The 12,582-nt window shown below is 43.6% G+C and overlaps 1 protein-coding gene across 1 annotated transcript; it reads right to left on the reverse strand.

The window, feature by feature from the left end:
• Nucleotides 1-698: 698 nt before the first annotated feature.
• Nucleotides 699-11,484, reverse strand: rdh10a (retinol dehydrogenase 10a). Its single transcript, XM_046066368.1, has 6 exons — nt 10,894-11,484; nt 10,171-10,406; nt 4,496-4,594; nt 3,286-3,431; nt 2,488-2,619; nt 699-2,319 (listed from the first exon to the last, which is right to left on the reverse strand). The coding sequence occupies exons 1-6, from the start codon at nt 11,177-11,179 to the stop codon at nt 2,196-2,198; spliced, it is 1,023 nt and encodes a 340-aa protein (XP_045922324.1). The 5' UTR covers nt 11,180-11,484; the 3' UTR covers nt 699-2,195.
• Between the last annotated feature and the right edge of the window lie 1,098 nt (nt 11,485-12,582).

Genomic DNA, 12,582 nt, shown 5'->3' on the forward strand with positions numbered 1-12,582 from the left:
AGTTTGAGCATGAGTCCAAATCTAGCTCATGACATCCTAATGTGACACCAATTAGGAAATGTTGCTTTTTTTCTTGTTTTCCTTTAGTGAAGTAAATGGTAGGGGTTTCATTGTTACTCCCAGACAGTTGCCAAAACTTTAACCCAAAGTTTGCACTGTTAAGTCACCCAAACCCTGAATTATTTTTATTCTTTAATGATGTAGTAAAATATTTTACTCACTGCTAACCTTTCTGTAACTCCCAAAATGACAACTCTGTGCACCCTCTTTCCTTTTTAGTGACTTACAGCGTGACTGTCAGACTCTTGTGTAAGCTTAATAATCACATGCCTGCTTGTGCTGTGCGTACAATATATTTACTCAAAGGCAAATGGCTGTTGCAGTCTTTCACTGACACCCATATCTTAAGGCTGCCTGACTCAGTGTGGCACAATGTGGGAGGGCAGTGATAGTAATAGTGAAAAAGAGTAGTCATAAAGAGGAGAAAAGGGCTGGGTGGATGTCATCTTAACAGACTGTTTAAGAAGTTAATCAGCATTGCAAAAGATCTTTCCTGTCACTTAACTGTGGTGATTCACAGCATGCAGAACAACAAATACTAACCACTACTACAAGTATTGAATTTTAATCGCAGCTTGGATTACCAGCATTAGAAAGAAGAGTGTGGGTGTAAAATAACTGAATGTCAGACAGGAACAGAGTTTTCCCCTACAAATTTTCATGGTTTATTTCCTTACTGCCATTCGGGTTGAGATTTCACATGCCGACTGGCGGGTAATAATGAACACTATTTAATAATCTAAATCACTTTTATTAATTTAAGTTAGGTAGACACACTAAACATTTGGAACCACATTTGCTCAGCTATAGAGCAGTCTTCAGAAAATTACAAAAAAAAAAAAAAAAAAGCGGCTTATGTCATACTGTCAAAAAAAAAAGGCAAAAATTAAGAGGTAGAGAATTTAGGCTCATCACTGACTGAAGGAATAATGCCTATTGGAATGTAGTTGAAATTCAAAAACTCTTGTCGTCCCAAAACATAATATATGCATACATCAAACGGTGGAGACAGTCATTTGGAGAAACTGGGGTATTCACAACATTAAGACATTTACATTTCACTTTAACTGGACAATAGACAGGAGTGTTAAAGTGTTACTTCGGGAAGAATGATGAAAGCTAGTGTTTAATGCATTTCTCCCTCAACCACACATTAGGGTTGGGACAGCGGTTCGCCTCGCGTTACAGCCTGTGTTGGGATATTTTTTTGGACAATATAATATTGTAACAGAAGAATTTCCAATATAAACACCACAGATCTGAAAATAAAATAAATTTCCTCCGTTTCTCCCAAAGCAGTACATTCTGAATGTGTCACATGCTAGATCAACCCGGGACTCCCTCGTTCCACTTTTCTTATGAGAGGTTAGTTAATACAGGCCTGAAATAACAGGACCTTTAAAAAAGGGACAATGGATTTCATTACACTGGAAACCACTTTGAAGATTTAAATCAGCCACAATCTGGCCTTGAAATGTCCCACGCTACATGTGTGTGACTTAATATGGTAAGCTTTAATTTGGAAATATTCATCTCGCTTTGTTTTTAAATGGCACAAGCTATAGTAGCTGCAAACCAATTTCCTGACTGAAAGAGCCTCTGCATGGGGAGACATTAGTTTGAAATGCTGTGATGAACCTTCCTACACAGAATGCTGGCAGTGTAGAGAAAAATCAGAAATTACAGTGCATGTCTACAAAAATAAAATAAAAGTGAAACTTTTTTTACTGTTTGTACAGTAACATACTGTATATTTCCACAATGACACTAGATAAGGCTGGTGACTACAATATGTAAATAGTTATTGGATACCTTTTCTGTACGATTTCAAAACTAGTGACACAGAATATAGAAGGTTTCTTTAAACAAACTTTAAAAAAAAAAAAACCAACCCACACACACAAACAAAAAAGACAAAAACAGACAGGTCAAATAAATCCGTTGTGTAGTACACAGCTTTCTTTGTTCCAGAGGAACAATATGATAAACCTTTGCATTTGCTCAGCGCAAGTGCACCAGTCTAGATTCAGTCTTTCTTCCTTCCATCTTCCCCATTTTTATCCTCAGTGGTTGTTTCCTCATGCTTGCAGGTTTATGTGCCTCTGTTCGTGTTACAAACAGTGCCCACCCCCTCCCTAGATCCCGTTCTTCGCCTCATTGTTGTTCATGGCCTCCTTTCTTTGAGCTAGGAAGGGGTACATGCACTTGTCGGCGCCTAGGAACCGGTACATGCACACAATGGCCTCGAAGGGCAGGATGCTGTGGAGAGAGGACAGATAAAAAAAAATTATAAGTGACACAAGATACTCCTGTATAGTTTACTGAGAGCTGATGGCGTAATGGCGGAGAGGAATGTGTAAAGGGGGGATTTATAGGAAGGAAAAAACAAAACACAGGATATTTGAATGTAGACGGTAGGCAGCTCACTTTTTCATGAAGTTGACCATATAGACAATGCGAGGTGTACAGATCATGGGCTGGTCGGTGAGGATGGCCCTCATGGCCTGTTTCACACAGAACTCTGGCTTCAGAGGAGGCAGAAAAGGCTCAATCTCCTTCCTGAAAAACAAAAGTAGCACACCAGTTATTTACAGGCCCAAAATTCAGGGAATCTAATTTACTAAAAACAGGCTCAGATTTGGAAAGCCAATTATGTTTGATTGAAATCATTCAGGAACTGGAGTGGAAAGGGCTATTGCAGATTGACCGTTTATTGAATTTAGAGTGCGTTTAATTTAAACATGTTGGAATATATACTTTAAATTGCTAGAATCACAACACATTTAATCCATCCATGTATAAAGTGATACATGAGCATGGTAATAGTGATTGCTCCAAAGTGGAGGGACGCTGAGACAAATGCACACCTGCTGACTGTAACCATCAAACAAACTGAGGACTATAACAGCAGCAGAAAGGGGGTGGGGATAGCCCAGGTGCACCTGTTGGTGAGGTTTTCCCCTGGGAAAGTCACTCTGTAAGCACAGCTCTAACCAATGTCATACAAGTGACTTTATGATAGCTAAACACAAAACAAACCATCAGCTGCTGCTTTGAAGTTCATAAAAAAAAAAAAAAAAAAAGGGTGTTTGTAAGGCAAGTTTATATGGTGAAAATTGGAGATTACAAACTGATCCCAGGTGCAAGAAAGCCCCCCCCCCCCTTTTAAAGAGAAGGAGCTGCGCACACAAAAACAATTAGACTAGCCAGTGTGTTTAATCTAACCTTATCCTGCAGCCTTTGAACATTCCTGTGTCAACCAGGTAAGGGCACACCAGAGTCATGTTGATGCCATCCTTCTCTGAGGCCTTCAGCTCATGGCTCAGTGACTCGTGGAACCCAATGGCACCAAACTTACTGGCACAGTAATCCTGAAGGGAATAAAAAGAGAACAGGTTAGCCCTGTAAAACGGCCTCTGCCCGCACCCAGGGACCACAGAACATTATCAAACATGCCCCGTGGGCACAGAGGTCTCTCCTTGCTGTTAATGATACAGCCACAAAAACCTGAGCAAGCCTGTCCAATGGTCTACGGTTTCATTAGCATTCTTCAGTGGTGCATCAGGAGACTGCTTTGCTTGGCGGGAAGGTTTTGATGTGGTTTGCCAAGGAAAGCTTTTTTTTTAAAAAAAGGCTTGGGCAAACAGATGCATGTCGATAAACATGGGGAGGATAAAGAGATTTGACAGTGCCCACATGACAGGCGAGGGCTTTCCCTAAAATTAATGTGCATGTGCTGAAGTCACATTCCAGGAAGCATAATAGTTTAACAAAAAAAACTCACTAGTCGCTTTGAAGGGAGGAGGGAGGGCTTTAATCATTATGAATGAATGCTTGTACAACAAAAGCAAATGTGCAGCTATAAAAACAAAAGGTAAATGTAGTAGTAGTTGTCCCTGTAGACGATCTGAAACTGACACCATTCTCAGCAAAGGGGATAAATGAGAACTCTGTTCTCTGAAATATCAAAATAAAACCATCTAGGAGGGCTACCAATTTACTCCCTCTGTGGTTAAGGAGATAAATGACTCCACTAAATATTTTAATATGCATAAAAACCACACACTCTATAGGAAGGAAAACCAAAACCTTATCCATTGAGAGATGCTGTGAGCTGAATACTGAGTGAGCACCAAGTTGTTCACAAAAGCGGTGATGAAGATGTCTGTCCCTTGGGGAGCTGTCAGCTCATTCTGGCCCCGGGGCCAGAACCCAATAGGGACCCAACACCCCCACTGCTGCAGATAGAGGAATCCATAAGAGGCTCCCCAACGCTCATCTGTGTCCCTTAATTTAACGGGTGGAGGGACAACTAGAGAAAGGGGGCCTTACCTCCCCTGGCCCAGTGTGCTAGCTGGCACGCTGAGGGCCTTGGAGAAAAAGCACTGGTTTTGGATGGTGGGAACGATGGGATGTGTTTGTGTATGATACTAACCTCCACTCCAGCTGTGCTGAATAAACCCAGGGAGCTGGCAACTGTCACAATGTGGCCATGATTCAGCTCCAGCATCTTGGGGAGAAACGCCTTGGTGGTCTGGGGGAAGGACAGAAGAGACAGAAGGGCACAGGGGGAGAAAAGAAGAGAAGAAAAAAAAAAAAAAGAAGGTTAGTTCACTTGTGCAGTTTGTCTGTGCCAAAGCCCTTTGATCCTCTGCCTCCCTCTCATTCCCCCTCGCCATGTGTTTCTCCCTCTTCTCCATGGTGATGCAGAGAGAGGCGTCTGAATGAGAATTCATAACAGGCTGACCAAGAAAAAAAAAAAAAAAAAAAAAAAAGTGATCAGTCTGAGCACTTGAGGTGCAGCATTTGAGTATGAAAATACAATATTAAGCTGGAAGTTTTCCTTTGTGGTAGGTGTGAATTAGATGAGGGAAGGAAGGACTGATGGGCCCCCCCCCCTTCAGGTATTCACTGAACTGAAGGTGTGTGCGCTGCTGTACAATCTGTTCTTTTCCCACACAGATCTGGTGCCCGTCGTTGGGTCTGGCTCTAAAGACTTGGTGACAACACCAATCATAGGCCTCCGTTCACTCAACAATACAATTCAACCTCTCGTCTACCCACGCAGCCTCACGCCCTGCCCGAGCCGCAGTCAGCGGGACAATCGGTGGCGAGATGAGGCCGGAGATGAAAGGGTTTCACCCGAGTGCCACGTGAGAGCCCGAGTGGTTCCACCAGCCAGTCCAATGGGGAGTTAGTGAGGCGGTGTGAAGGGTAACCCCGCGGAGGGGATTCAGAGAGAGACAGAGAGTGTTAGCAGTTACAGCTGATTAACCTATGGATCCATTCTTCATCCTGCCCGTCTGCTGACTTTGGACACAGCATGAGCCAATCAGCAGGTGTGACATGTGACTGCAACGATAGGAACTGACCAATCACTCTCCCACTAGGAGGTCTACAAAACAACCAGCAGGCCTTTTGTTGCTAGCACTGTTAGATCTATTGAAGTCAGATGTGCGCTGCCATAGTGAAGAACAAAGCATGTGACTCTTAAAATGTCAGTGAAGTTGAAAATAAAAAACCCCAGAGGACACCTTTACATCACACCACCACAAGCTTCCCCATGGTGTCGAAACACACTGTCTTACATACTTTTTAATCTATAACTACTTCTGCTGGCTGCAGTAAGTCATTTAAAACATGTAAAATGTGGCATCTTTGGATTCTTTAGTACGCAATTTTAAGATATCACTTAAGGTTTCGGAAAACTGGGGAGAGCATTTCTTATTACTTTTGACCAATTGGAAGCTGGGAATGAACTTTCCCAGCTTCCAATAATTTTGTGGTCATAAAATGAACAGTTTCATTGGTTGGTACAGTATGTAATCCTGGCCAGAGAAATGATTCAGCCTCCTTTTGTAAACATTTGGCTGGAGGGGAGCACTGAGCTAGAGAGTGCACGGTACCAGGTAGTACAGCCATGAAACCACTGGCACGGAAGGAAAAGCCTCATTAAAACTGCCCCTAGAGATTAACTACATCAGACCTACCGACAGTAATCTCTGCTATCTGTATTAAACCCCTTTCTCCTTGTTCTGTGTAGAGAACGGCTGGGGCAACAAAGATGACTTCATTCTATAGCCAGGTACAGTACAACAGATTTGACTGTGCTCCCAACATCTGCACTTTTCCAGGACCTACAATTTAAAGTTGCTGCAATATTCAATGCATTGAATGAGCCCAAAGGGGTGGGAGCGAGGGAACGTGAGGCCTGGGTAAAAGCTGAGAAAGGCCTCTGTAAGCCAGAATGGCAGCGGATGAGGGAGAGAGTTGCGTGCAAATGAAGCATTAACTTAAGATATGCCCATACCTGACTTGAGCCAACGTTTCCCCCAACTCCCATAGCAACTTTCAGAGAGCAGGGAATGACTTGATCTGGCACAGAACTGTACAGCTAAAGCCAACACTCAGACACAACTGGACAATTTTTTGCTGAGTGGTCTGAAAGTAACTGGAAATGATGGGAAGAAAAGGCTGACTTCCCTCAGCTGGAGGACGAGGCTAAACATGAACAAACGTCCCGTCTCGCTCCCACCCTCGTGCTATGTCCTGCTTCTCATGGCAGCTCTGGCATGTGGGTATGACCCCCGCTGACCTCTCAGACACAAAATGTGTGAAGGCAACCAGGGGCTCGTGTCTTACATCAGAGCGGCCGTAATTGGGTCTCAACGCTCCCTTGTTCCGCTAAATTACCCGCTGACACAGTCGGGCCTCCTTGGCCTATGTGGGGGTGCTTTGCCCACTGCACCCCCTAATTGGTGCGTGCCCCCAGGAGCATTTAAGCCACACAAAGCTTCTTGCAGCTGGGGTGTCAGGCTGCATTAGTGCTAGCGCCTGACCAGCAGGAATATGAACAAAATATTGGCCTTTGCGTCGGACCAGATGGCCATTTAATTGGGCTGACTTCTCCCCGGACGAGAGAATTTTTGGGGTGGTGGTGGGGGGACCTGAGCTCAAGAGCTTGTCTGACGCTACAACAGATCATGGAATTTGAGTGGGTTAGGTTTACTGGTCATCAGGGATGATGGATGCAGATTGGTCATGTTGTGGCAGTCTTTGCTAATCAGTGAGGCTCTGCTACAGAAGACCAAACCTCAAACCCCCTGCTGGTTGGACTACTGCAGTTCAAGTTACCTGGAAAGCAACCACATTTCCTTGTTCTTTCCTCAGTCTAATAATTTTACTCCCATCTACTGCTGAAACAATTCAGCCATTTTAATAGATCAAAACATTTTTGAAAAAAAAATGCCAACCATTCTTTGGTTCCAACTACTCAAATGTGACAATTGTATGTTCTTCATGATGACCGTAAACTGAATATATTTGGGTTTCGGACTGTTTGTCAGATAAATCAAAACATCTGAATCACAGTGGGCTCTGGGAAATTATAATGGGTATTTTTCAATAGAATGTAATGTGTGGCAGATTAATAGATAAAAGTAATAGTTGCTGTCTTAATCCCATCCTTTGAGATACGAACAGGTACATGGTCTGGGAGAGACTGAACATGAGTAGTCATGGCTAGCTCCAGTGAGAGGTACAGGTGCACTGGGAGTGAGGAGAGGCCAATATAAAACCAGTCAAGTAGGACCCTTCTGCCTGGCTGCCTCCTTTCTCTGGATACAGCAGGAATGCGGCCCACGGGACTTGGCTCCTGTCGCCTGGCATCTTGTCAAACTGATCCACAGACAAGAAACCAATTGTCAGATAAAGTGGGTCAGCAGCAGCTTACCATTACCCTCTCGCCTTGCCTGTGGATGGGACGGCATTGCCTTCCTTCCTCTTCTTTCCTCTGCTCTTTTCCCGCCATATTACTGTCAAACGCTCTGCGCTTTCATGTAGTCGCACAAAAGCGGTGCGATTTCCACGATGGGGGGGTGAATTACTGCTTATTGTTCATGAACCGCCTGTTGGATAACAAGCTCAAGATGCTTAGGGATGAACACACACAAAAACTCTGACACTTGACATGACTGCACAGTCCCAGTCCTGGCATGACTAAAAACTGAGGCATCAGAAATCGCCAGCTGGACTAATCAAAGCAAACTAATTAAATGTTATGACCCCCCTGTCTCTTAAAAAAAAAAAAAAAAACCCACCATAATAGAGGGGTGAGGGACTGAATCATAGCTGTTCGTGTGTATGTGCGTGTATGTGTGGCAGAGCCAGATGAACAGAGCTGGCCTCCGTGACTGCCATGCAGCTGCACCCATTGCTGAGCTAGGCCGATCTGGCAGACAGACCACCACATCACGATTACCAGTCGTTTCCTGTTCATGTCTCCATCCCTGCCTTATTACTACTACACTGTATACGATGTTGTGTTTGGACAATTGTAGATTTAAAAAAAAAAAAAAAAACTAAATGACAAGAGGTGGCGAAAGCAACCTCATCTGCATATTAAGTCAACGTCTCTTTTGTAATATCGTTCAAGTGTCAGCATTCTATAAGAAGCATTGACAGCATGTACCTTGAATAAAGAAGGTTTAAAATCCACTTCAAACTTTGTATGACTAGACCCTAAACTGAGTGTATTAGTTGAGTCATAAACCACAATTAAGCCATTTTAAAAAGAGACAGTTTTGTAAAAAAAAAATTTACATAAACAAGGGTTTGTGTAATGTACCACCTGCATGCAGTGAGCAACTGTCCAGTGTTTGTATTAGTAAGGAAAGTGGACAGGTCCCTGTTAGTCTAAGCTCTATTCATCTAGCTTGTGTCTTTAATGAACCACATCCTCTATGCTGGCTGTCACCATTCATTAAGTCCCCCTTTCATCTGCCCCCCCCGTAAAGAAACCACGCTTGCCTCAGAATATGGAAGATCACAAAACGGACCCCTTTTAAAAATCCCAAATCTGCCACCCAACCACTGGATGTGACTCTAAATCCTCAGTTTAAAAGAACGTGGACGCGCATGAATAGTTGAATTGAGCACCCATTAAGGAGGAAATACGCAACCTGTCTGACAACACAAGAGATTTTCATGCTCAATTAGGGAGCTTCACAATCACTGGTTTCATGGCATCATTGAAAATACAGTTCTCGGTTTAAAAAAATAAAAAATAAAAAAACAGGGGGTGGGGGTCAAGCCTGCGGCCAAAATCTCAAAGTGCCCATCATCTGCGTCACTAGACACACTGCTCAATATATCGTGACAAACACAATCTAAGATGAAATGGTCAATTCAGAGCCCGGACACCAGACAAAGGACACACTTTCATTCCTTGCAATTTACTCTACAGCAGGCATATAAACCAATTTGTGCACAATCACTACAATTGTTCAACAGATGTTGCCGTAGCCAATCAATGCAATCAGTCACCATTACCGTTTTGTATGGAAGAGGAGCTTGAATACTCGATGCTCAACTCAATCCCACCAGCAAGGTTGCTGATCTTCATAGATTTCTAATTGCCAGACTGCAACCATCGTCTTTCCACACCCTCAAAAAACACAAAATCTGTGATAGCACCTGGCCTGTTCAATGCTGCAGCTTATTGCTGATCTAAAGTGCAACATGTTCACTCCAAGTCCGCATAGCCTTTAAGATAAGGATTTGCACTGAAAGGCCCGAGGAACCGAGCCAGAGAAAAATCTGATACACAACAAATCACTGCCTGCCAACAAATTGTGATGAGCTGATCAGACACAGATCCAGCCCACGTAGAGAACCCCCTGCTTCCATCACGCAACTCAGATTTGTGCAGATCTGCACGGCAAAGGGTAGGAGAAGGAAGGGCTGCCAAAGAGCAGCGAAGGCCAAATTCAAAAAGCCAAACCCCTGACTTTCCTCTGGCAGGATGAAACTAAGCGGAGCTGAAAGTTAAACATGTAGGCCAGCTATTTATGGTCATACTTTCTCAAACCTGGAGGCATACACACTGACCTCTGATTCTTGAGCTTGGCACACAGAAGGACAAGATTATGGAGAGACATGCATGTCAGACTGGAAACATTCCTATGAACCTCTCACAGTAAACTCTTGATAATGGAAACGCAGGTAGATACAAATCATACTATAATTCCTAATATCTACATACAACTCACATTACTCAGCGATCACTCTTCAGCTGGGATGGCATGCTTTATTGCCTGTGCCACTACTCACCCAGAAGTGTGCGTGGCAGTTGACCACCATGGTGCGCTCGATCAGCTCATCTGGGCACTCCAGAAGGTGATGGCCAGAGACGACGCCGGCATTGTTGATCAGTATGTCCACATCTCCCACCTCTCGACGCACCTTCTCGGCTGTAGAATACACGCTCTCCCGTTTGCCAACGTCGCACACATAGGTGTAGACCTGCGGCTGGAAAGGAGGGACCTCCTCTACCCCCCCAACTGGCCCTGCAGGGGGAAAAGGGATGCAAGCAGAGATGACAAAAGTGAAGGTTTGTTCAGCAGGCTCACCAGGTATTGTAATTGTATTGTAAGTCTTAAAGGGAAATTAGATGGACATTTAAAAATATTGGGGATTTTGTCAGTCTCCACATTGAAATTATTCAGAGATTATAATGCATGTTAAGAGATCACTTTACATTCGAATGTTTCACACTTTTTTATTAAGTATTTAAAAGAAGTCACTTGTTTGAAATTCTGAGACTGTGTGCAGAGGTGTGTGAGGCGTTGCAGCAATGTCCACGTATGTTGCTATGTAACACATTCATCAGTGTGGTCATTGTTAAATAGTCTGCCTAGAAGAACACCGTTTCAAGTATCCTTGGAATATACCGCTGCAGAAACAAAACGTAATGCGACCCAAAACGCACGATTTCGCTGACCACGCGTAAAAAGCTAATGACATCCTAATTACCGCAAAGAAAGCACAACTTACCCTCTTTAGTTATGGGAGTGTCCAGCTCGTGGTATATCTGCCGCACCATCTCAGCGGTTTCCTCGTTGCTTTGGCTGTTTATATCCCATAACACCAGTGTCGCTCGTCTCCGGGCAAACTCCTTGGCGAAGAGCCGCCCGAGGCCGCTCCCAGCCCCGGTGATCACGCACACCTGTCCGGCCACGCTCTTCTCCTTGGGCCGCACAACCCATTTCGCCCCGGCAATTACAAAGGCCCAGAGCACCTTCAAAATGACCACGAAAAACTCCACAATAATCATCACCATATTGACTTTCTATCAATTCAACTAAAAGGAGCGGAAACAAGCGCGGGGAATGTTTGTCTTGAAACCTGTTTGCAGCAGAGAGGTGGGCTCGCGCCAACAAACTTGAACAGAAAGAGAGCAGGCAGGAAACTGTGCTGGCAACGCTCATGCACACAAGTGGGGAACAAAAAGAAAAGCGCAAAGCAGGAACCCCACAACTTCTTAGTGAAAAGAGAGTTCAGATGCTGTTCAGTCAAGAGTCCAGTTGCAGTGAGTTACGGGCAGCTACTACGACTTGTGCCTCCCACTTCCTCTGCTGCTCCTCCACTCATGTCATCCTCTACCCGCGTCTCACTCGCTATTTATGCAGTCCACCCAGAGCTAGACCCAATAGGACTGAGACTTGAGCGCCTGTCACAATAAAGCGCCAGGTCCATACACTACACTCAGAGGTGATGTAACCTAAAAGTTTTTTTTTAATCTGTTGAGATTTTTTTCCCCACTTCAATATCTCAAAGGAAGATCAGATAGACAATTTACTTTCCTGCCCGGTTTGAGCCGCTGTAGATGCGCTCTTAAGCTTTTATTATATTTAAAACTAAGTTATTTATAAAAACATATAGCCTATTTCTTTAGCCGCCAGTTGTAAAAAACGAGAATGTCAGATTAACTATTCCACTGGTCTTAATTCATTTCATGAAAGATCTTGTTTGAATCATATTTTCTTGTTAGGATGAATTGGGAGTTTAGATCCATTTCTTTCCGAAAAGAAATTAAGCTTGTGGGATATGGCCACAGATCAAGCCATAACCCAACCTCATTTTAGGTGTTTTTGTATTTGAACGCAATAGGCTACTGAACTTAAATCAGAAGCCATGAGTTTAAGACATATCACAGCAATTTACTTGCAAACATCCGATCTGTTTATTGTGGAAAGTGAAAGTGGATCGTTAAGGTAGCCTAAGGTTAGGCTGCGTACCCAATCACACGTAAAAAATGAATGATGATGGCATACACGCAGACATGCCTTCTACCAGAACAACAGGCGCATCTGGGGGTGCGTTCAGTGTGCTTTTACCGGTTTTATTTTTAATTTTTATTTAAGGCAGCCAACGCTTACGACGTCGTGTACCGTCTTGCTGCAGCCTTTAAGATGTGTTTGCCCCTGTTTGGTGGCCGTGATGGGAGCCAAACCACTAGCGGAAGAACCCCACATTTCTTAATGTAATAGCCTACTAAAATACATTGCATTCAGTGAAAGTCCTATTTTAATTTACGCTTCATAAAAAGTAAGTATAAAAGCAATAGCCCTATATTAAAAGCAAAAGTAGGCCTACTTATTCTGAAGGTTTTATTTGAAGGATTAGTTTAATATACTGTCGCTCTCCATGCTATTTAGGCCTATCAGTCCATATGCTTTTCAA

This window comes from Micropterus dolomieu, linkage group LG01, assembly GCF_021292245.1.
Source record: "Micropterus dolomieu isolate WLL.071019.BEF.003 ecotype Adirondacks linkage group LG01, ASM2129224v1, whole genome shotgun sequence".
NCBI lineage: Eukaryota > Metazoa > Chordata > Actinopteri > Centrarchiformes > Centrarchidae > Micropterus > Micropterus dolomieu.

Excerpts from the sequence above, each read along its gene's own strand:
- rdh10a (XM_046066368.1), bottom strand. The coding sequence starts at position 11,179 with ATGGTGATGATTATTGTGGAGTTTTTCGTGGTCATTTTGAAGGTGCTC. Across the intron at positions 3,432-4,495 it reads TCAGCACAGCTGGAGTGGAG|GATTACTGTGCCAGTAAGTT; the intron begins GTTAGTATCATA and ends TATTCCCTTCAG. Across the intron at positions 2,620-3,285 it reads TTCAAAGGCTGCAGGATAAG|GAAGGAGATTGAGCCTTTTC; the intron begins GTTAGATTAAAC and ends TTTGTTTTTCAG.